Source organism: Gymnoscopelus braueri (assembly GCF_963280865.1).
Source record: "Gymnoscopelus braueri genome assembly, chromosome: 1".
Lineage (NCBI taxonomy): Eukaryota > Metazoa > Chordata > Actinopteri > Myctophiformes > Myctophidae > Gymnoscopelus > Gymnoscopelus braueri.
The window spans coordinates 27,919,515-27,944,954 of NC_137603.1; the positions used below are offsets into that span (position 1 = coordinate 27,919,515).

The following is a 25,440-nucleotide window of genomic DNA, read 5'->3' on the forward strand; positions in this document are numbered from 1 at the left end:
GGTTAGCTCTGATCACAAAAGAACATAGATAGCCTAAATTAGTGATTGCAGAAAATTGCAGCTAAATAGTCTAGTAGTTAGTATTATATTTGCGCTCAATCTGTCATATACATGGACATTATTCACAACTTGTGACAGCGAGGCAGAAATGTGTTTACTGTTTACAGTGCCAAAAATGATGACAACATTCTCCTATCTCTTGACCAAACTCTAATCAGATATCGCAGTTTAGAGTGCTGATGAAGCCTGTGCGAAACTAATATAATACAGCGCTGTCTTGAAACATCCGAACGAGCATGCTAGATTTGAAAATAATATGTTTTCAGTGATTTGATCGGGACATAAATACTTACAGCTTAACGTTATGCCTGACCATGTCACTTGTCAAAAATGACAAATGTTTTGGGCACTTTTCAGTTGATCACCAGATACTTTTGGCAAGGTACGGTATAGTGTGTAATCTGTGTATAGAGTTGAGACTAATCTCTTTTCTCTTTTACTCTGTTAGTTCTATTGTCACACAAACTCATACAGTCAGTTGGAACATGTATATGTCAATACATTACTTTGACTTATTGTTATTTTGTAGGTCTATGGATGTATTCATAATTTTTGTCTCCACCAGGCCAAAAGGCATGGCGAGAGAGTTTGTTTTGCACCCTGTCCGCCCGCCCGTCCGTGGGTGTGTGTCCGTGTGTCCGTCCGTCTGTGAACAGCTAATCTCCCACACCGTTGGCATGATCGCAGCTAAACTGTACACACACACTCCCTGGATGCCAATTCAGAACCTCTGCCCCACATTTTTCACATGGGCCTGTTATAGCGCTCGCTACCAGGAGGCCGCTTTTTGCAACAAAAATTTTTTTTGACACTGTACTCCTACAGATTTTGTCCAAACGTCACGCAAATCGGTACACAGTATCTCTATAGTCATTAAACAAAACGGGTCTTTCAGATTTTTCATATTCCATTTTCATATTCCAATGTGTTCACAGGAACACATTTTTGGCTGGACCAGTGGGGCCATACAATAGACGCACATGTCTTTGACTAACTGACTGACTGACTGACTGACTGACGGACGGACCGACGGAGTGATGCAGTTAAAGCCATTCCAAAGTTTGGAAGCCATTCCAAACTTTGGAATGGCTTCCAAAGTTTGCAGGAGTGCTCCGTTTTGAACAAAATGCCTCAAATCATGAACACAGTATGCAATTTCCGTGAAATTTTGCATGTACATTCCCACTAGGCCGAGGAAGAAATGCCACTTCAAATCAGCCTCATGGTGGCGCTATAACAGGCCGATTAGTGTTTTTACCTATAACTGTACCGATCTGTGTAAAACTTTGTGTGTGCACTCCCTAGAAGCCAAGGAAAAACCATTGCCCGGCATTTTTTTACATCTGCCTTTTATTGCGCCACCAGGAGTCTGACTTATGTAAAACACATTTTTGGATATTACTCCTTCAGATTTGATCAAAATTTCATCTGTTACATTTTTCATATTCCATACTGATTGGCTAAGATTAATATCTAAAGTTTGCAGGAGTGGCCCATTTTGAACAAAATGCCGCAAATCATGAACGCAGCGTCGATTGCGGTAACTTTGCACGCACATTTGTACTACGTTGAGGAAGAAATGCCACCCTTTCCACATTGGCCTTTTATAGCGCCACCAGCAGGTATAATTCAGCAAAACAATTTTTTTGAACAAAATGCCTCAAATCATGACTGCTGTGTCCGATTGCCATCACAGGCCTAAGAGAAATGGCACCCTTTTCACAATGGCCTATTAGAGTGCCACCAGGAGGCCACAATAACCTACCTGACCTGGAGGAGACCTGTGCTCCGAGGAGCACTTTTTCTAGTTTCACCATAATTTCACTGTTGTATGGCAAAGCCCTATCTGGATGGATTATTATTACGTCTGGTCATGTGAAGTTCACTGGTGTAATTCAGTGATTTTGGTACTGCACAGGTCGACATAATAAAAATATTTGTGTGCGGTCTAATCTTGCCAACATTGCTCATACATTTCCTCCCAAATCTTATGGTTTTGTATCGACTGTTAAAATGGACAAAATAAATGACGATTTGTTCTTAGTTAGCATTTAGTATGTAGTTTTTAATTAATCATAGCTTAACCACATCATGTTATATGCTACTTCAGTACACTTTAATAACAAATATTATTAGGACCACTACTGAAAATTCAAGATGAAAATTTTATATCCAGGAATTCACATTATAGATAGTAGGCTATAGATGGGTTTCCCGTTGGTAAACATGAGAGGATGATGCGCGCGCAGTGGAGGGAAGAGCCTGTAGAGGGCGCTATTACCCGCAGCATCTCTGGCCATAGTACATTGATAAAATAAATGGTCTTCACCGGGTTTAATGAAAGTAGATTAAATGATGCAGTTTGTAATATCTTCTTTACTCAATAAAAATGATTTGTCGGAAGTTGGATCTGTCTGTATATAATAGCAGCATTATGCCTATTATGCCTATAATAGCAGCATTATGCCTATCTAAATCCCGAAAATAACAATAGAGTGAATGGCACTTCCGGGTCGTTCTACCTCCCGCATGCGCAGATTGCACACTCTGCTCTGTGATGACGTCGCGCGGAAACCCATCTATACTACCACTGACTCTCCCTCTAACAAATTGCCCACAACTTCACACATTGCCCATACACGCTATATGCTAGGTTTCACCCAGCCTTGGTACCACATATTCTTGTTTTAAATTCATCATATTGGAAGGTCAGTCAAAAAACATATACCGCTTTACAACAGGGTACAAAAACCACAATACATAAAACCGTTACAGACAAATGGCAAAACGATGCAGCAATATTAAAGAGGTGGTGCCATGGTTTTTCTGTTTTTCATGTGTCTATGAGGTTGATAGAACTTCAGTAAGCCCCCTGGTGTTATGGTGTTTTATGTCTTCTCTGACTATTTTGAGTTTCTACCTGGAGGCTGAAACCTTGAGGGTCAAACAGGCCAATAGAAAAACAGCGCTTTAGTGACATAGTAAAAATATACCCTCCCCCTCATTATCAGAACACAACAGGTGTGGGCATGAGGAGGAGGAGGAGGGACTAGGACAGGTGGGTGGTACTAAGGTGGTGGAGGAGGTGCTAAGGTGAGAACCAGGTATACTTAATGAACTGGAGGCGTGTCCACATAAAACATAATTTTAACAATTTCTGTACACTTTTTTGAAAAAAATCTTCCTCCTAGTATAACCATAATACCTGATGATTATGTTTTAGGGGGGGGGGGGGAATCACTGAAAATCACGGCACCCTGTCTTTAACAGATTTATTCATACATTTTTGCGTACACATCTTATTGTGCCGTATATTTGATATTGTTGTTCTGTCATTTTCCTTTTCTTATGATCATCTACTTTGTAACGGCAGTTTGTGGAAGCTTGTACGGAAAAAATATTTTCCCCTACTCTTTCATACCTGTAAACTTGTGATGTGACTTGAAGTTAATTTTGTATTCTTTATAAAGAGAGTTACACCAAGAGGATCAGATCATTCTCTGTTATCTCTTATTTTGGTTGCATCTCTAACATTTAACTATGTTTCCATGGTGAAGAGAGCTCTTGCCAAGGAGTATGCAAGTGAGCCTGTTGATTTCAGACCAGGTGTTTAGTGTTTGGCACAAGAGTCTCATATTTTCTGAACTCAAATAAGACAACACAACATCAATCAAATGTAATACAAGCCGCTGAGGCATCTCAGGTATTAGGGAAGATAGCATATAGTTAAACTGACAGAACACAGCACACAAAGAGTTCCATCATTTAAAGCGCTGTGACACATTTGACCAAACTTAGACATTAAAACGAATGTTTCCTGAACTATGAGTTGTGGTGTTCATGTTGGTCCACACATGATGGGAACACACATGTTATTTTATTGTGCTTAGTATTAAATGAGACTAATCTCTCTTGAATAATGAAGGGGAAGGTGCACAATAAAATCCTCAGTGTTAATTTAACTGTGTGTAAAAAAGTAACCACATTTGGGTCCATGTATTCACTCTCATAGTTAAATATGCTGTGAAATATGCATAGTTAAATAGACTTCTGAAATCTATGTTTTGCTTAACTCGAGGTCAAGATAGACCATTGAAACACGACTGAATTTTTTTTTCAGTGAGCATGTCAGACAGAGCTATTGCAGCGGAACCGAGGGAGATCCGAACAGAACTGCCTCTTTCTGTAGAAGAAGAGCTCCAGAGACTGAGCTGTGCACTAATAAATAGCATAGCTCAGGATAGAATCAATATCGTGCTTATCTAGGGATAATCACAGTTAGAGTATTATGTACCACGTACATGGCTTCATTCATGAATAAAATCAGTGCACTGTCGTTCATAGCTCGATTTACTCACCAACTGTGGTAATGGGTGCTGCAGATGAGGATTTCCTGGCCACGCGACTTCTGGGACTGTGTGGTCTGGGAATGAAACAAGCATGTTACAAAGTGCTTAGAGCAGTCACGTGATTCTCAAACGTTTTCATATTAAGGACCCCTATATTAATATGTATTTGGCCGCGGGTCCCCATCTAAAACATATTTTGTGCCAGAGCTCCCCATAAAACATTCATGTTGTTAAAATGTAACAGAAAAGCTTTTTTTTTTTTTAAATCAAGATTTTTGGAAAATAGGGTTCACATTCACAAATAGCCATTGTGAGCTTGTACATCGGTTATTTTAAAATAGCCGATGCAAACGAGAGAGAGGACAGTGGAACAGTCAGGATGCAAGGAGTAGAGGTGGCGAAGGCGAAGGAGTTTTAAATACCTGGGGTCAACTATCCAAAGTAAAAGGGAGTGTGGAAGAGAGGTGAAGAGGAGAGTACAGGCAGGGTGAAACGGATGGAGGAAAGTGTCAGGAGTTATTTGTGACAGAAGGGTACCAGCAAGAGTGATAAGAAAGATGCATAAAACAGTAGTGAGATCAGCCATGCTGTACGGCTTGGAACCGGTGGCACTGACAAAAAGACAGGCGGAGCTCGAGGTGGAAGAATATAGGATGCTATGATTCTCATTAGGAGTGACAAGGAAGGAACATGATCAGAAATGACTACATTAGAGGGTCAGACCAGGATAGAAGGTTTGTGGATAAAGCAGGAGAGGCAGTGGTGGAAAAAGCACTCAAACGTTTGACTTAAGTAAAAGTATTAATACTGCAATGTAGAAGTACTCTGTTACAAGTAAAAGTCCCCTTACCTGGCAGTCCGGAACTGCCAGGTAAGAGGAGAAGAGGAAGGCCAAAGAGGAGGTTTATGGATGCGGTGAGAGACGACATGCAGGTGGCTGGAGACACAGAGGAAGACGCAGAAAACAGAACCAGATTGAAACGGATGATCCGCTGTGGCGACCCCGAGGCGAAAGAAAAGGAAGAAAAGAAGATTAAGAAATTTAGCTTGGGACCCCCTGGAACCTTCTCAACCCCACTTTGAGAACCACTTGCTTAGAGAATCCCATCTACTATTGTAGTGAGATTCTGTACCTGCTTCAGAAGATGCATGGGATACATACTGTCCATGAGTATTTAAATGGATATGGAAACATATCCATTTAGGATGTATCTAATCCATATTTGATTCTGTGCTCTAAAAATTTAAGAATAAGTACCTGGCCTGCTCTAATGGATGTCCATCTTGTTGCACAATCGTAGCCTGCTGTGGGAACACAATGGTGGGGGCAGTCATGACAACCGCTTGACTCTCTCCCGGTGTGTACTGCAGTTGTAAGAAACGAACAAAGATGTTAGAATGTAATAATACATTAAGAATACTGCAAAACTAGCATTGGTCGAGTAACAGGTGGATATTGTTATGGCAAACCGGAAAAATAAGTAATTCAGGTCTCACGGAAAGTATAACTTTCGATGCGATGCCCTATGATATTATAGTAGATTTTCACCATGCGACCCCATCGTACAATGATTTAAAAAGTGATTTCCTAAGTACATACATCACCAAATGTCCTACTGTATGTTCAGAATGTGCAGACTAGATACCTTTTTGCCTTATTTATTGAAAGTATAGGTATGGTTATACTTGCGATAGGTTGTAGCAGGTTTCAGAGAGATATTTTCTTAAGCTTTTGATACAAGTACAGGTTATAAAGACATCACAATTCATCTCTATCAGTATCAGCTTTATACCATGGCTGCCAGGGACAATAAAAGGAATGAGGTGATGGCAGGTGGAAGGGTAAAAGAAGCCACACACTTAAAGAATGGTGGCTTTGAAAAGCTTTTAGTAGAAGAAGAAATAAACGTGTGGTTCTCTGTAATGGGTTGGTATTCAGTGAAGCACCTATACAGCTCCCTGCCAGTTGGTCTGTGGTACATTCTGGAACAGTTTTCCAAAGACAAATCTTGCTCTGCAAAGTCAAGTTCTGAAATGCTGAAAATCAAACATTTATAAGAAGTAAACAGACTAAGCGTCGAAAAGAAAGTGTGGAAAAATGGGCCAATGTGGCACTTTGTTCTCTTGAGAATCTTTTTTTTGGGAGTGAAAGGGTTGTGCACTGAAGTGTAAATTAGACTTCAGTATCTCAAGGAGGAAAAGAACAAAACAAAGCCACATCCACACTGGAGTAAATGATGATAATGTTCAGTGTACATACAGTTCATCTGCTTAACAAATACTGAGCAATGCTGTCTCACAGGTCTTTGGTCAAAAAAGGATCTCCTGACTTTTGATCTCCTTTCTATTTCTATTTCATAAAATCCTTGTCCATCAAAGAGAAGTATGTAAATAACAGAATAACATCAAACACTAATTCATGGCTGGCTCCTCTAAGAGCTTCTTTTGGATTCGAAACCTAATAAAAGAAATTCCTCTAAGAGTAAAACGACAGAAGGCCACGTTTGCTGGATAATATTTGTGAATGTTTATTCTGTTGGCATATACCCCGTACATTAGGCTACAGAACTTCATTACATTCCACACAGATGTCTTATCTGGCCTGTGTTTATGACCAACTGCAGCTGAAGACAACATTCTCTGGAGAGTAAAGCTTCATTACTCAGTTGGTTAGGTAGCCACCCATTCAAACTCGTACACACACATCTGCGATTTGAGTTTGCTGTCATTCAATGTTAAATCAAACAGAATATTCAGACTGAATTCAGCCAGCTCTACTGAGAATTCCTTACTTTATGGGAGCTGGTTGTTATGATATTGGTTAAATAGAATAATTGGGTTTTCATACTACACCATTATCTTATGTAGATAGTAAGAATAATGGTTATAAAACTGAGTTTAATAGTTTTCATCTCAGCTATACTTACTTAAACAACTCATATTTTCCTTGTTGACCTAAACAACTGATTATACGGGTACATTGAAAAACCAACAACCCAGGGGCTCAGTTTGGTTCATGCTCGTGTTAGGACAATAAGGAAGCAAGGACCCGGGTATTTGGTTGTACTGTCTCTGACTTAGATATAAGTAAGTGCATGAAAGAAAGGAGGGGACTGGGCTCCTTTGGTGTTTTTTTCCTGCACTGCTGTGGTCACTCTTTCTGCTGTTGGATTGTCTGAATAAAACCGTATGCCTTCACCCAGTATGGGTTTTGTTGGTATAATCTTTCCATGACAACAGAAAGGGATTTGTAATAAAGGGGGAAAAGACAAACATCTATTAAAATGTTAATCCTGAACCCTATTATTTAATTATTTTTGGAAAAAGAAAACTCTTGTATCACAATTAGTAAGCCTGGCTTCAGCCACTGAATCGCTAGCCTGCCTTGCCCATTAAAAAATATAATGGAGTAAAACAAAATGTAAATTCAGTGTCAGCCTAACAATTAGTCTTAAAACAGTATGTATAAAATGTGTGAATATCTGCGTTATATGCTTTGCTAACAAGGTAATACACAGTACATCCTCAGTGTTGATTTACCCATGTAGTCACTCCGAGACTCTCAGAGCTAAATGAACACAGAGGTTGTTACAGTGTAGACTCTGGAGTACAGAATATATGATATGAGTGAAAGGTAAGTGTACAGTACTTACTGTAATGGGTGAGCTAGAAGAACTGTCCAACTCTTCAGGGGAATCCTCCTCTTCCTCAGGGAGGGTGGGCATGGCAGGGGGCAATGTGGGACGGGATCGCGTGTGGGGGAAAATAAAGGGTCTCTCAGCACCACAGAGAGGTTCGCAGGACTGCTCCGAGTTGTGGCCTCTCTGGTCAAGAGGAGATCCCACAAATAAGTGTCCCTCCTCTTCTTGACGCTGCAAGCCCACGACAACACACACACACACACACACACACACACACACACACACACACACACACACACACACACACACACACACACACACACACACACACACACACACACACACACACACACACACACACACATACACACACACACACACACACACACACGTTACTAAATTACTTCAAGTATCAAGTATAATAAGCATGCTGTACAGGATGGTTGTTTAAATATCCCTATAAGATTAAGTCAGTTTTACATGTTTGTAGTTGGTCTCTACACGTTATTCTACTAAGAAATGTAAGTGACATTGCTAGCCTCGCGTGGCCAGACAATATCACACGACACACTGCGTGGATAAAGTGCGATGCAATTTTGCAAAGGCAGATTCGTCTGGAACCAGGCTATGACATTGCATGAAGGTCAAAATGCTATTTATCCTCTGCCCAAATATGCTTTCATTTATAGCTCAACAGTAGAATGAGGGACCCGGGTTTGGAATCCCGGGTAGGATATAAAAGTTACGGATTACAACTTTAATACATTTAGGTCAGTCTACTGATCATTCCCTCCACGTTTCATCTGTCCATCAGTTTTCAAGTTATCTTGCTTACAAATAACAACAAACAAAAACATACGTGACCGATTATAATACACTGCCATGCATTTCAGCTGGTAGGGTAAAATATGTTCAAGAGAAAACAGAAACAGCGAGGAAAGAGCCACTGGTACAACCAATCCCCACAGGGGTTGAGTCACTATGGTCATGACTGGTCATGACCATAGTGGTCACAGGAAGTTGGTGGAAGTTTTATTACTTAGCAACAAAAACATCACCACAACAACATCTGCCCTAAAACCAGCATGATTTGTATTCACATTCTGGATTCTGAGAATCCTGAACTAGACTGTGTTTATAAAACATGTTTGGATGATCATTCATTCATTCAGCCAGCCAGCCAGCCAGCCAGCCAGCCAGCCAGCCAGCCAGCCAGCCAGCCAGACAGACAGACAGACAGACAGACAGACAGACAGTGGATACCACAGTACAACAGAGATAAGATGCAATATTCTTCACTAAATAACTATGAAAATTGCAAGAAATTGTTCCTCTAGTCGGTTTTGAGATAAATGACACCCATTTTGGTCACAATCCAGTCAGACCAGGATAGAAGTGGTAGCACTTGAGGGAGTATGGAGGTTTTCAGCAAATGCCAAAGGCAGGATTTTAGAAATTAACCACTTTCAACCTGGCATCCATATTTCTGGGCATGTCATTATGGGCAATTCTTTTCAAAAACATTCCTCAATTAAAAAAAATAATCAAAATGTTACAGTTTACAAGTTTTAAGTTCCAAAATAGTGGAAATAGCGACTCGCAACAGTCCTACACATTTCAGCTGAAGCACATATATGAATGTCTAAGTATTCATTTTATGTGCATTGTACAAGTATGTGCAGGGTCTCAGGTCCTCAGAGAGCATGCACAAACAAATATACTTTCACTTGACAATTTGACAGAGAAATCAAAACATCTACATTCTTCTGCCCTTTTCAATGGACACATAAACATGGATGATTTAGTGGGAAAATTAGCGTGTCCAGCAAGAGCACCCAAAATATCTTATCAGACATGACGTCAGTCAGGTCACTCAGTGACATCGGTCACATTCTCTCATCTCTCTCTCTACCAGGAGTCACTCCAGGCTCCATGGATACATGCAAAACACTTTTGGAGAGGAGGGGGAGCTTTTTAAAGCTGCAATCCGTGACTTTTATGTCCTACCCAGGATTCAAACCTTGGTGTCCAGCATGAGAGACCACATTTCTGCTGCTCATCCGAGAGGCAATCCCTGCTAGCCAGGGGAGATATTGTGCTTAGGAGCTTCAAGCGGTATAAGGCTATTTGTCCAGTAGTGATTCTACCCGAAACCAGGATCTACATTTCTCAATGGAACTGTAAGACCTCCTCCAACCACTGTAGATGTGCTAGTTATATTGTTTTAACATACTCTACCATACAGATTGGTCAAATAATGATTTCACTCATTAAAATAAGTTATGGATTGCAGCTTTAAGTGCTTTTTTGATAAACCCACTAACTACATCAACACATTTTCTTTAAAACATGTACATACATATTATATTGAACTCAAGGGAAGTAGAGAATGCATTGGTAAGAATGATGAATGTAACTGGGAGATAAACCAAGGATTTATTTTACTGGGGATAACAGTGAATTTCTGTCTCAGAAGTGACACTTTTTGTTTTTGTCCATGGAGTAACTATTTGTCTTTTGGAAGTTGATCATCTTTACACATATGATTGTTTTATACAAATTGGACATTTATACAATCTTGAATGGAATTGTATTTTGTTCACTGGAGAGGTAACAAGTAGCATGCACAAGCAGCAACATCAAATGTAACATCATCAATATCTTAAGATTCTGTGTTCCTTCAATCATACATCAGCACTGCTCAACATGCAGTAAGGCCACATATTGCTCAGCCTGGCTATGAGCCTAAATATTGTGTTATTCACATGTATTTTTTCAGCCATACTTCCATCTGGCAGTTCCCATTTCCTTCCAAAAAACCCCAGAGAGGGCTCCAATAAATTATTGAGATGTAAGTGTGCAACATTATAAACACCGACATCTCTGGTGAAGCTCACCGCAGAGAGCAACTCATTTCTGGATGACGATCTTATTCTAAACACATGCAATGTCCTGTAGTATGAAAACAGAATATGATCAATCCCTCCCACACTGTCCTTGGTGTAACAGCAGTATAGTGCAGTGTTTCCCAAACGATGGGTAGGGACCCATTTTTTAGTTAAACGTTTCCTATCATTTCTTAAAATTATTATTTTCAAAAATACGCCCCCTCCCAAAAAAAAGAAAAACATAAACCTTTTTCAAAAGAATTTCATAAATACAAAAATAAAAAATATAAATATAAAAAACCTTTAAGAAATAGTGAAAATAGCCGATCTACAAGCTCACAACGCGTCATGATGTGACGCCTTGTAAGCTTGTAGATGTGGCGGGGTATTTTCACAATTAAAGTGGTTAATTCATAATTTATTTATTAACCCTTCCATTGTGTTAGGGTCTTTTTTGACCCGTTTTCAAGTTTAAATAGGTAAAAAGTACCCTTTACATTTCTTTATTGGAACGAGGCTTCAGGATATCCTCAGAAATAGCCATTTTAACGCAACAAAATTATTTATCATCATTTTAATTAATTCTGATGGTCTAAAAAAAAAGTGACACTTGTGGTGTTAGGGTCCGAAATGACCCGGCAAAGAAGTGTGGCTCAATTCCCCCCCAAATGGTCAATATTCAATGTTTACATGTTTGAGAGTGAGAGAGACTTGTCCTCAATTAGCATTTGCTATCAGGAGTAAAATAAAGTTTGAGTTTATGAAAAATAAATGACTTTTTACCTTCTATGGTATACGGGTCATTTCGGACCCTAACACCACTAGTGTCACTATTTTTAATAATTTTAACATTTTTTTAAAGTTAAAAAACGAAAACAAATATTTTTATTTTTTATTTTTTTTGGAAGTGTGTTTAATTATTAATTATTATTATTAATTATTCTATTATAGCTAGATAACATCCATTGCCTTCATTATAGGAAATTTAATGAGTGAATTTTAACATTTTTATAATAGAAAACGAGATATATTGAAAGATGAAACCCTAGCCCTAACCCAACATAATATTTTAAAAAGTGTTTACATTGATATGAATGCATTACAAGTCAGCTATGAGGTGGGAGAATAAAAATAATGAAAATACTTATTTTTTTAGTATTTTGGGCTGTTTTAAATCACAGGTCAAATTTGACCCGCTAACACCACAAGTGGATGCAGTTTTCTAACACAATGCAAGGGTTAAGTTAGGGTCCCTGGGAGACACCATATGTATCTTTTGGGCGTGAAGCTGAAAAGGTTTGTGAACCCCTGAGCTAGTGGATGAACACAGTATGACGCAGTAGGACTGGGTTGGCATCCTCTGGCACGTGAATGAAAGCTGACAGCTCCATTAATCCAAGAAAGATTTATGTTGGTCATTTCTTGAATGGACATTTTATATTTTTTAAATGGGTATTTATAGTGATCCTCAGGGAGAAATTACTTCTCTGAATTTTGACCCAAAAATGTTTGAGCAGTGTGCAGCGCCATGGGGCACACTGGGAGCAGTTAGGGGTTAAGTGTCTTGCTCAGTGACACTGCAACATGAAGTCAGAGGAGCTGGCGATCGAACCCAGACCCATAGAGAGAGAGCGTTACGATCTCGCCGCAAAGTGGGCCGCTATGGGCTATAAACAAGCCATTGCGGCTTTCCTGGGCAATCCATTTTAGTTGGCCTTGTATTGTAAACTGTACTTCCATGTGCTTTTTCTCTGCAAACTTCTGAATAAAGTATTCAATCAATCAATCAATCCTCATTGAGAACGAGCATTTCCGCATTCCATTCTTACAATGGGAGATATGCTAGTTTCGTCACTCTCATATTAGATCACGCTGATCGAACCGGGGACCTCCCAGCAGTGGTGTAAAGTAACTAAGTACATTTACTCAAGTACTGTAATTGAGTGAACACTGTACAATTTTGAGGTATTCTTTACTTCATGGAGTGTTTCCAATTTTCTGTGCTTTTACTTCTACTCCACTACATCTCAGAGGCAAATATTGTACTTTTACTCCACTACAATTATTTGAAAACTTTAGTTACTGGCTACTTAGTAGATTTGATTATTATCAACATTAAACATTTCAGCCCAATATACATTTCGGCCATTTGAAAATAGCAGATCTACAAGCTCACAATGTGTCGCAATGCGACGCATTGTGAGCTTGTAGATCTGCTATTTTCAAAAGATTTTTATACATTTGAAAACTTGTGAAACGGGACATTCTGCATAATGAGTACTTTCTATTTTTTACCAATACTTTTGCACTTTTACTCAAAAAAGTAACTAACTGACCGATGCCATTTTGGTTACTGATTTGTTACTAGTGATCACTGTCAGCTCTAACAGAAGAAAAGCAATCATGCAATCATTTCATAACCCATACATATACTTACACCTACAGTATAATATCGTTACTGTCGGGTGGAAACCTTGCATGTCCAATACGTTCCTGTTTTTTATATTATATAAAAAAAAAAGTAAAAGGATCCCTGGCTAATAAGCCAAATAAGCCTTAATGCATTATAATTGTCCTCTATAACTAAGATGTAAAATTTAAAACACCTTAAATATTTTATTTATTTTAGAAATAGTTAATCTTTCCCTCATTAGGGGCAATGCCCGTCGCAGGTTGATGATGTCATTTGTCCATTGTATTTATGGAATGCATGTGAAAATAAAAAACAACTTAATACTTCCTACGGTTAATATGAGCATCAAATCAATAGTTTAAATATGTTTTTCATGTACATGCATTCCATAAATTCCATAGGGCTAGACCACACATGGACAATTGACATCGTCAACTTGCGACGGGCATTGCCCCTCTTGAGTAAAATAAGAACTGTTTTTAGAAAATAAAATATCTTAATTATTTTAGTTTAGTTAGGCCTGTAGAGGGCAATTATATTATATTAATGTATTAAGGCATAGATCCTTTTAAAAATAATGAAAATAGACGATCTACAAACTCACAACACGCCACGGGTTGTGAGCTAGTAGATCTACAATTTTTACTACTTTTGTGCGACGCTCTTGTATGATGATAATTTACGGAAAAAACATACAAAGTTGAAATATGGAGATACAAGATTTCTGCCCGACAGCAACGATACACAAATAGCAGCCAAAGGCAGTACTGTCAAAAAGGCCATGATTTGGTCCAGATCCACACTATGCACCCGGCATTAAATAGCAACAAAGCAATACGTTTTCCAATTTTGACCTGGCCATGACCTTCCACGGATCATATCACACTGCCATGTACATTTTACGGCCGATCCGACCTGATATGGCCTGGGTTTTGACCTGGGTTTTGACCTGCCCATGACCTTCCCTGGATCATAACACACCACTATGGAACGTTTCAGCCCAATTCTACCTGGGTTGTGGGCGTGCATAAAAGACACACATACATTATAATTAGTAGTATTAGTATTAGTAGTAGTATCATCGTTATTACTATTCAAAATAATAGAAATACAATCAACAGATGTTTAATTCACATACATGGATTGTAATGTGTGTGATTGTAAAGCGCTATTCATTACTTTAGCAGATTCATGCACTCATGTCTTAATACTAATCACGTAAGTGCAGACAGTGAATTGGGCGATACATTTCAGTTTATTTGCCTTGTCTACACATAAGATTCACATTGAGATTTAGATATGCATGACCTGAATAGCCTCAAAGTGGCCGTACTTCTCTCCCAACACTTTTAGGCACATTCTCTACTCATTGCTCAAACATCATGAATCATGTGATCTTGTTGTCATTTGACTATTTTGGAAAAATACTTTGATACTCTACTGCTAAACTGAATCATGACCTAATCCATCTTGCTGGTTTAGTCTGAGTATGACATTGTGTATGACTCTCTGTCCTGTTGAAATGATGTCACTGAGGTGTTATTGACCTCTCATGGCACTACATTCAGTTAATGCTCATTTCTCATGAAATTATGAACTGCTTCATACCCGCAGTCTTTCCCAAGAGGCCTTTGCATGATTTATGTGCTATATATATAAACCCAGAAGACCTCAGCTTTGAGGTTCTGGTGACCAAATAGATTACATTTATTGCAGAAAATTCTATGTTTGATTTCTTTGTTTGTTTGTTGTCTCCGCCAGGCCGAAAGGCATGGCGAGAGAGTATGTTTTGCACCCCGTCCGTCCGTGTGTCCGTGTGTGTGTCCGTCCGTCCATCTGTCTGTGAACAGCTAATCTCCGGCACCGTTGGCCCGGTCGCTGCGAAACTGTGCACACACACTCCCTGGATGCCAATTCAGAACCTCTGGCCCAAGTGACATGGGCCTGTTATAGCGCCACCAGGAGGCCAATTTGTGCAAAACCCATTTTTTTATATTACTCCTACAGATTTTATCCAAACGTCACGCAAATCGGTACACAGTATCTCTATAGTCATGTGGTCAACAGGGATCTGTCCGATTTCCCATATTCCATCCTCATTGCCTAAGGTTGGCTTCCAAAGTTTACAAGATTGGTCCGTTTTGAACAAAATGCCTCAAATCATGAACGCAGCATGCGATTTCCGTGAAATTGTTCACACACATTCCCACTATGCCAAGGAACAAATGCCACTTCAAAACCTTCAAATCAGCCTCATGGTGGCGCTATAACAGGCCGATTCACGTTTTTACCTATAACTGCACCGATCTGCGTGAAACTTTGCACGCACACTCCCTAAAGGCCAAGGAACAACCTTTGCCCTGCATTTCTCACATCTGCCTTTTAGAGCGCCACCAGGAGGTGGCGCTCTAAAGCAGGTCTAATTTAACATTTTTGGAACAAAATGCCTCAAATCATGAATGCAGTGTCCGATTGCCGTGAAAGGCCTAAAAAGAAATGGCACCCTTTTCACATTGGCCTATTATAGCGCCACCAGGATGCCAAAATAACCTACCTGACCTGGCGGAGACCTGTGCTCCGAGGAGCACTTTTTCTAGTTTAGATGTGTTTCTTTTATCTCACTGTTTAAAGGCAAAGAAAAACATAACTAACTCCAGATGACATTGATTATAGGTCCTCTTTTGTACAACATTACAGAGAATATTGTCATATTTTGTTGTACGTAGCTCCATAAAGGTGCTCTCTGACATACTGTAGCCTAATATGCAAACAAACCCTGCAACCAGCATTTAAACCCACATAGCACAATGTGACATATTTGACCACTTGGCATAGCAGAAGATCGCTTTCAGAGAAAATACAATGAGTGAGAACGTCACATAAATGATGATAAAACATGCATGATGCAGGAGTCTGCTGCAGGACCAAACACTGTTCAAACACTGTTCCCCGGTGCATCATGATCCGGAGATAAATATTGCAGTGCAATTGAATCACTGTAATTATTTCCTGTCAGGGAGTGTGTTTCAGAACATCCATGGCTGCAAGGCTGGACTCACAGGACCCCTCCACTGTCAACCACAGCTGTCCTCCTTGAGTGTGTCTTCTTTACACACTCATGTACATAATGTTTGGATGGATATGCTGTGTGTAAACATGTAGATACTGTGTCTCTTTTTTTGTATTCTTTCTTTTTTTCCTTCCCTTGCCCCCCCCCCTTCTTTCTTTTCTGTCTCTTTCTGGAAACAAATTTAACTCACTGTAACCCCTGTAAACCTGTGATGCGTCAATAAGGATGATTCTGATTCTGATTCTGAAGGAGTTAACTCAGAAGAAAACACATTAAAAGAGGAGACGGGGGTCCCTTATACCGGTCAGGCCCCTAGGGCCCTCAAACATATACAGTGCCTCCCGCCACAGCAATGGCCTCCCTCGCATGAGAAAATGAGCTGAGCCCTCCTCCCTCTTGTCTACCCTGTTACATAAGCCCGCTCCCTAATGCCAGATTTGTTTAAAATTTGGTTGTGTGAAGCACAGAGAGTACGCGGACAACAGAGGAAGTGGTAGGCTACAGAACCATAGTCTGAGATAACAGGATATAGGAGTGTGAGAAAGATAACGATAATAAGCATATGAAAGTATAATTCTGAGGGGTCGATACATTAATCAGTGTCTAGTACAAACATGTAATGGAAATTGGAAAGCTACATTTCAGATTTTACACAGTTAAATCCTCAGTAATAATGATCACTTTGCAACTCAGAGTGGACAAATGATACTTATATGATAATGAACCCTACGGGTCCATTTGTTTACATTTGTTCATTCTCAGAGTTAAATGACAGTAACATTTTACTGCAGCTACAGTAACCACAGCCTACATAATAATTGGTGTAGTTGAACAAAATGTCAACATCCTGTTTTACAGTAATCCAAAAACGTAATTTCAGAGGACGCTGTTCCTTTCAAGTTCAAGGCAAACAACAACACAGTGGATGTTCCCTACAACAGTTAAAAGACAGACAACAACAGTCTCCCAGAGAAACACAAGAGTCCATAATCCTCAGCACTACAAAGGCTTGATGCTGCTGTCAGTTCAACACTTTACAGTCACGTCCACAGAAAACTGATGCAGGCTGCATCACATAAGTTTGCAGAAGTCGGCATAAACATAATCACTAAAATCCCAAAGTTAAAGTATAGCACAGCAGATCCCATCTACCTGCACAGATAGCACAGACCATTTACCTGAGACGTCTACTACTGTTGTAGAAATACCCACTCCACTTGTTGACCTCCTCACTCAAACCAGCTTCCCACCGTCAAACTGTCATTCTCAGACTTTTACGAAGAAAACCCTGCGATCCCCCAGGCTTCTCTCTTCCTCTCCCTTCCCCTCTGTTCCCTGGATTTTTTTTCAGCACCAGCCTCTAGTTCACTCCTGGGAGCTTTGACCATTTAAGGAGAAGGCTCTGTATGCCTCTTTGGGCTGCTGTGGTGTGTGTGTGTGTGTGTGTGTGTGTGTGTGTGTGTGTGTGTGTGTGTGTGTGTGTGTGTGTGTGTGTGTGTGTGTGTGTGTGTGTGTGTGTGTGTGTGTGTGTGTGTGTGTGTGTGTGTGTGTGTGTGTGTGTGTGTGTGTGTGGGGGGGGGGTTGTGTGTGTGTGTGTGTGTGTGTGTGTGTGTGTGTGTGTGTGTGTGTGTGTGTGTGTGTGTGTGTGTGTGTGTGTGTGTGTGTGTGTGTGTGTGTGTGTGTGTGTGTGTGTGTGTTCTCTGAGGCTGCAGCTCCACTGAGCCATGACTGATCATCCTTCAAACCAAGCTGAAACCTGGGGAAAGCTATGTTGTTTTTTCTACTGAGATTATCTACCTTGTTAATCACTGTCAGAGGAGAGATTTGAACAGTGGAGTGTGTGTGTGTGTGTGTGTGTGTGTGTGTGTGTGTGTGTGTGTGTGTGTGTGTGTGTGTGTGTGTGTGTGTGTGTGTGTGTGTGTGTGTGTGTGTGTGTGTGTGTGTGTGTGTGTGTGTGTGTGTGTGTGTGTGTGTGTGTGTGTGTGTGCGCGTGCGAAACAGATTATGAGGGAATAGATAAAGACTGTGTCCATGTCCCCCATGTTTACTCTACTAGCAAATTTTTAATTTATGCTCCATTATACGACGGTCGTGCGCCGCAGATCTACAAGCTCACAACACGTTCCATCTGCAATGCGTTGAGGTTGTGGATCTGCTATTTTCGGTGTGCAACGCCGTCATACAACAAAGTATAAATCGGGCTTAAGGGAGAGACATCCATCCACTTCCTATCACTTGAACATGAAGATTTCTTGTAAACCACACAGTGGTGGACAAAGTACTCAACCCCAGTACTTGAGTCAAAGCATAGATACCCCTGGTCAAATATTACTCAACTACAAGTGAAAGTTGCTCTGTCAAATGTTTTACTTGAGTTTAAGTATAGGAGTACTTGCTTTCAAATACTTATTAAAAAGTACAAATTACAAAGTACATTTAGTTATTAATGTCAACGTAATGCTATATTGAAATTTAACATTTCACAAAATAAGATTATCCAGATTTAAAAGAATATTAGTGAAAACAGGAGATCTACAAGCTCACAACGCATCGTGATGTGACACGTCATGAGCTTGTAGATCTGCTATTTTCACTGTATTTGAAATATAGTTTAAGTGGTTAATTCATAATGTACTTTTTCCCTTCCTAGAAATGTAGTGGAGTCAAAAGTACAATATCTGTCTTGAAATGTAGTTAGTTAGTGAAAGGCTGTATCCAAAGATACAAATACTAAAGTAAAGTACAGATACTTGAGTAAATGTACTTAGTTACTGTCCACCACTGAAACTACGTTGTCAACATCTGCTGTTATTTGCTCAGATTTTCTCAAAATGAAAAAGGCATGGTAATTATTGAACGAGTATATTGAGTCAGTACTCACAAATGTACCATGTAGCTCCTGAGTACGCTTTGAGAATGTGTTATAAATCAATGTGATTAAATGTTACCCAAAGAACAAAATTTGTAATTTATTCACCCATAATTATTACCAGTGAAATTATTTATACATTATCAAATGTTTAACCTTGAAAACAGGGGATATAATTACTGTAGAACCTCCTTAAAAAACAGCACACATGCCTACATTCATAATGGAATCATATTTCTACTTACAGGAGATGTTCTACTGTATTTCTCATCGAATGGAAGGATTCTCACCTTGCTGCTGCCTCTCGATGCGCCACCTGTTGAAAACAGACCACATACTGTACAGTGAAATGGAATTGATTTGCATTTATAACAGGAAAGCCTGTGCAATGCAAATGCAGGGGTGCTGTTAGGGTGCTGTTCTGTAAGGCTGATGCGGGTGCTCTTCATCTGATTGGTTGGTTTGACCGACGTTTCAGGAAGTGCCCTACCGCCCCTGGCACTAATGGCAACAATAACCTGGCAACCATGACTGTAGCTCCAGGTGCTTGGTCCACTGGTTGAAAGTCCAGAGTAAAGCATGATTTATACTTTGTCATACAGTGATGTCTCACGACAAAAATCTAAAAACGCTTAAACTTATTTTCGGGGTGTATGAGAGTTAATTAAGCATAATTGTGACTGTGTCATCTCCTTTGGAGAACTCATGCAAAGTACAGTAATTCAGCAAACACATGAGGTACAATGTCAGTAACCTGCAGATATTATGTACAGTGCCATTAGAGGAATTTGGACAATTTAGGGCTATGAAATGCAATTCCAACAACTATATGAATATTCTATATTAAAATATATTGGCTTAAGGGAGGACCGGCCGGCCGGCGCACCACCTCATCACGCTCATGCCACTATGACTCAGCCATAACCCTATAAGGAGTTCCCAATGCAGCTCCGCCCAAATATGGAGTGTGTTGTTGTCTAACCTAAATGTGTGGTCATGGCATCACGCGCAAACAAACAGTTACTGCTTTTCCTGTTTTACTGTAGATCACGTGGTTGCTACTTCATTTGTTAAACAAAGGTTTTAATAATAGGGCTGATAATAGGGCTTACATAGGAAGAACTTTTTCCCTTAAGTAAACATGGAGGATTATCATCATATAATAATTTTCAACAGCAAGTCTCATCACATAACTATCATCATCAACATCATCATCAGCATCATCATCATAATGTAAACAAGTGCAACTGCAGCAGTGCCAAGTTGGACTCTTAATATAGAGGTTCCTATCATGTGAAATAAACAATGTGACTCTTCCCTGTGATGGCAGTGTTTGAGTTTTTATGTCAGCCTCAGCTGTTTCATTGTAGCAATAACAAAGTGCCAAAACAATTGGGATTCTGCACCCTCAGTCACATATGACAGTACAGTTTCCACGCCTGTGAAGATGGTTTATTATTATTTGTTATTGTTTATGAGTACATGGAAGACTTTGGACATCTAATAAAAATGTCCCTCCTTTAAGCAAATGTTTTCCGTGACCCTCCCTAGCTTAAAGGAACAAACCTCCCCCTGATCAGAACATCTAGTAACATGAACAAAGTTCAAGGTTCACAACCTTGAACCTTGAACATGATTAAGAGTATAAAAAAATACAGAATTGATACAACTGCAAATTTATCAAATCATGTACAGGTATAGCAGCTTTAATCGCTTCTTATGGCTCACCCGAGCATTTATAAATATCGAACCTTCCAAAGAAAATCACGTACCCTCACGTGCCCTCCTGTAATTCTCCATGGACTATTAATAGAAATAGTCTACAGTCCCTAAGGATATTTTCCTCCCAACCTCCTCAGTACACCAGCTGTTTGTAAAAAAATATATAATCTAAATATCTGTTTAATCTATTTTAAACAGCTTCAGGGTAAATACCAATACGAGATGTTATGTTTATGCCACTAAGTAGAAACAGTATTTCTTCAACACTAACATCATACCTTCTGGCAGTGGAGGCTCACTGGTGGACGATGAAGAAACACAGGTGGTAGGTGGAGGGTCACTGGTGGTAGGTGGAGGCTCACTGGTGATAGGTGGAGGCTTACTGGTGGACGATGGAGGCTTACTGGTGGAGGGTGAAGGCTCATTGATGAAGGGTGGACGCTCCCTCGTTGAGGCTGGAGGCTCACTGGCGGAGGATGAAGATTCATCGGTTGATGGTAGAGGAGCACTGCTATCAGCGATCACAGACACTGGACAGAGACTCCTGTCTCCGTCTCTAATGTCTACTTCAGACTCAGCTGGAGAGCCACTGACATCTGATCCAACATCAGTTGATTCTCTGGGACTAGGAGGCTTCAAAGGAATACAGAGAGAGATCATTCATATAGATCAGCTGTCTTCAATATTAATTCAAATCGAGAACAGACAGACTGTGAAAGATTGGGGACTTCCCTTATAAAATATACTATTTTATACCAACCATTTATACTATTAAAATATACTATTTTATAAGGGAATATTATTGCAACGACAATATTACTGCTACAAATACAAGTGTTGGTGTACTAACCACATGAACTCTAGCGTCCCTCCATTGGGCATAATAGGTGAACATTCAGCGAAAATGTCAGACCTACAAGACCTTCTTTTTTTCCCTCATTGGTTAGAAAACAGATTCAGAGCTTGTCTAACATCTATTCTTCACCTAGTTTTATTTAAAGGTAGGGTAAGTGATTTACTTTGGTTGAAATAAGTGTTACATAGGCATAGCTCTATATTCTGATAGTACTCATTGCTATAGAGTGTTTGTTCAGTAAAAGGAGTCTCCCATGTCTCTCCAGCTCTTTATTAAAAAGAAAATGCATTTTCATTGCTCTCCCCTGATTGGCTTAAATGATGTAACCTACCTGAAAATGTATTCATATTCTGTTTACTAAAGAGCTGGAGAGACCCCTGTGACCGAACAAACGCTCTGTAGCAATGATTACTATCAGAATATAGTACTTTAACCTTTTAACAAAAAAATACAAAATGACAAAAAATATCACTTACCCTACCTTTAACTCATTTTTTCATGCATTTTAAAATCCTAAAAACTGATGCAACTCAGTTCAGAGATGTTATAGTTATGGTGATGATCTTTTTCACCAATCAAGCTTACACTACCTAATTAATGTTTGTCATTATCATACAGTAATGGGAAACAAACAAACCTGAAGCTGTTCTTTCAACCTGGCCTCCTGAACGTTCAGCGGCTTGTCTGTGTCCACCGCTTTGCCCAGAGCCTCTGACACTTTCAGAGTCATGTTCTCCATCTTCTCCTTCACCTGACCGACCTGCTTCTCAGTCTGCCTCACCAGTTCAGCTGTCTCCAGGGCACCACTGACCATAGCCTCCATCCTCCTTAAGGTCACAAGGAGTCCATCTGACATCACTGGGGTTTGGCTCTCCTCTGTGGCTGATCGGGCTGCTTTCTCAGTAGGCGGATCTGTGGACACCGCTGCATTCCTGTACTCCTTCGCTACATTCTCCCCTGTCCAGCTTGGTCCATCTCTCACAGTATTGGTCTCCTTGTCACTATGGAGGACTGCCATCCTGCCCTGAGCCGTTTTACACTCAGAAACATCCTGCTGTGAAGTTCTCAAAGCAGCCTGTAGGTGGCAGAGTTGCTCCCTCATATCGCTGATAGTGTGCTCTGCTTGCTTGAGCTTGGCCTGTGTCTCAGCCAAGGCCTGGTTAGTTTGGTTGTCTTCTGATCTCACCTTGGCCTTTGCTCTCTCCAGGCCGAGGGTTCTCTGCCAGTTCTCTACAGCCTTGGCCTCTGGGGTGTGTGTCTGCCGGGTCTGGTTCTGGGTCTGTTCCTCAGTCTGGTTCTGCCTGTGCTCCTGTTCTCTCTCCTCCCACACAGAGTTCTGCAGGTTCAGCTCTCTCAGCCTGAAACCACCACCCCCAATTCATAAACAACTCCCTTACACATTGTTATGTCTGTAGTCACGGAGGGCTCCTAAAACTGCACTTAAGCTTGATGGTTTCTCAGAAGACAGAAGACGCAAAGGACAGTAACTCATATTGGTTGCATAACAGAGATGCCCATAAATTCACTGTCTAACAGAAAAACAAGTCTCTCTTTTTATTAGGCTGGGGTAATTTCACAGAACATATAGTGAATAATGCTAGTGACATCCAATCTATTACCATAACAGGAGAAAGGGAGGTAAAAACTCACATACACTTTGACAAGCTGCTGTTTGATGCTTGCTGCTTGCTCCTGGCTGTGTGGGTAAGGCATCTCCTGTGATTCAACAGAACCAGTACGATACTGTGGGTGAAAATATAGGCATATAATATAGCGTACCTTTACATAATGAGGACATCTGACTGAAAAAACTAAGCAAAAAAAAAAACACAAAACTTTTTTATTATGTTATGTTTATTTTATTTGACATGGAAATCACAATCACATTGGACGAACCAGATGCATTGCAATTTTCAACACCTGTCAACAGGAGGTTTTTCTAAATAGAAACATCTAAAACCCAATCAAGTACAAAAAGCAAATAACTTCAAAATCAGACCCAATATAGTATTAACTTACGTTAACAAAAGTTAAGTCAGAAACTATTCATGTGAGCACGGTTGATTTGATTTCAACCATAATTTGAGTCCTCTGTTAAACACGTCACAATCTGTCTCTAGTTTTAGATCCGTAGGCACAGTTCCAAAGTTTTGCCCGCTTTACTGAGAAGGCAGACTGTCCAAATGAGTTCTCGCACATGGGAACAATACAATCACCATTTGTTGAAGCTTGTGTAGCTGCTCTAGAGCTCTGGCATCTAACAACCAGTCCAGAAAACAGAGGTGAAACATGAGTATATAAACATTTTAAAAACTGTTTGATATTACAAAAAACATTTTCAAAAGTAAAAAGGTTGTTTTCTTAAAATGCCTAATGGTGCCATCTCATAGGTTCCATGATTTTTATCTGTTTGTATATTGATGTTATAGGGTTTAAGACGGTTTGAGAAGCAATATGTTTGTATGCTTAAAATGAATAAGCATCCTCACAGCAAAACCCCTGTGTTAATTTAACTCTGAGAATAGACTCAGATGATGGGTCCACGTGAGGCCATTTTTACCCTCTCATCTTATAGATCGGCTATTTTCGCAATTTTTCGTGCAATTAAGTATAGGGCTTAAGTGGCTAAATTAAGACTGACTGTGCTCTATGTGAGTTTAGGCCTTGGCTGCTCCTCACCCTGTCAGGGCTGTTAGTGTAGAGAAGATGAGCTAGTTCAGCAGATTTGATCTTGTGAAAGATATTCTGCATGCCATCTGTGATAAAGGGTGGAATGCCTAATTCCTCCAGACCACCATGATGTTGCTGCAGACAATAAAGTTAGAACAACGTAAGAACAAGACTATGCAAGCCTAGTTCAGCCGGACCCCTGGATGCAGCTGGCTGGGAAAAATGTCAGAAACTGAAACCAATGGCATCCCACTTATCTGTTCAGATGGAAATTAAGTAATTCTTAAAAGAAAAAATGGATGTGTCATTGCTTCCGCCAGGCCGAAGGCGTGGCCGAGACTATGTTTTGCCCCCAGTCCGTCCCTCTGTGTGTCCATCCGTCTGTGAACAGCTAATCTCCGGTACCGTTGGCCCGATCGACATGAAACTGTGCACATAGAATTATTTGATATTACTCCTACAGATTTTGTCGAAACATCACGGAAATCGGTACACAGTATCTCTATAATCATGTGATCAAGATGGATCTGTCAGATTTTTCAAATCAGCTTCACGGTGGTGCTATAACAGGCCGATTCACATTTTTTACCTAACTGGACTGATCGGCATGAAACTTTGTATGCACACTCCCTAGAGGCCAAGGAAAAAACCTCTGCCCTGCATTTTTTCACATCTGCTTTTTATAGCACCACCAGGAGGCCAATGTCTGCAAAACCTTTTTTTATATACTCCTACAGATTTTGTCCAAACGTCACGCAAATCGGTACACATTGTCTCTATAGTCATGTGATCATAAACATTTATGGAGACAACATGGTAGGAAAAGGGGACTAATTAAACATTGTACCGACACATTAGTGAAACAAATCTGACCAATGACTGCATTCCAGAGCTCTGTCTCC

At 40.1% G+C, this 25,440-nt stretch overlaps 1 protein-coding gene across 2 annotated transcripts in view; it reads right to left on the reverse strand.

Moving 5' to 3' along the window:
- The window catches only part of mrvi1 (murine retrovirus integration site 1 homolog), a 32,208-nt gene extending 12,593 nt beyond the window's left edge, over positions 1-19,615 (reverse strand). Inside the window, exons 1-4 of one of the 2 annotated variants that reach the window (XM_080425550.1) lie at positions 19,581-19,615; positions 8,063-8,281; positions 5,668-5,774; positions 4,419-4,483 (exon numbers count right to left, since the gene is read on the reverse strand). In XM_080425550.1, the coding sequence (XP_080281676.1) occupies positions 4,419-4,483; positions 5,668-5,774; positions 8,063-8,134 (244 nt within the window). In that variant the 5' untranslated portion in view covers positions 8,135-8,281; positions 19,581-19,615. Of the gene's footprint in view, positions 1-4,418; positions 4,484-5,667; positions 5,775-8,062; positions 8,282-19,580 lie in introns of those variants that run through there. The other variant, XM_080425549.1, reaches the window with a different exon arrangement.
- Positions 19,616-25,440: the final 5,825 nt, after the last annotated feature.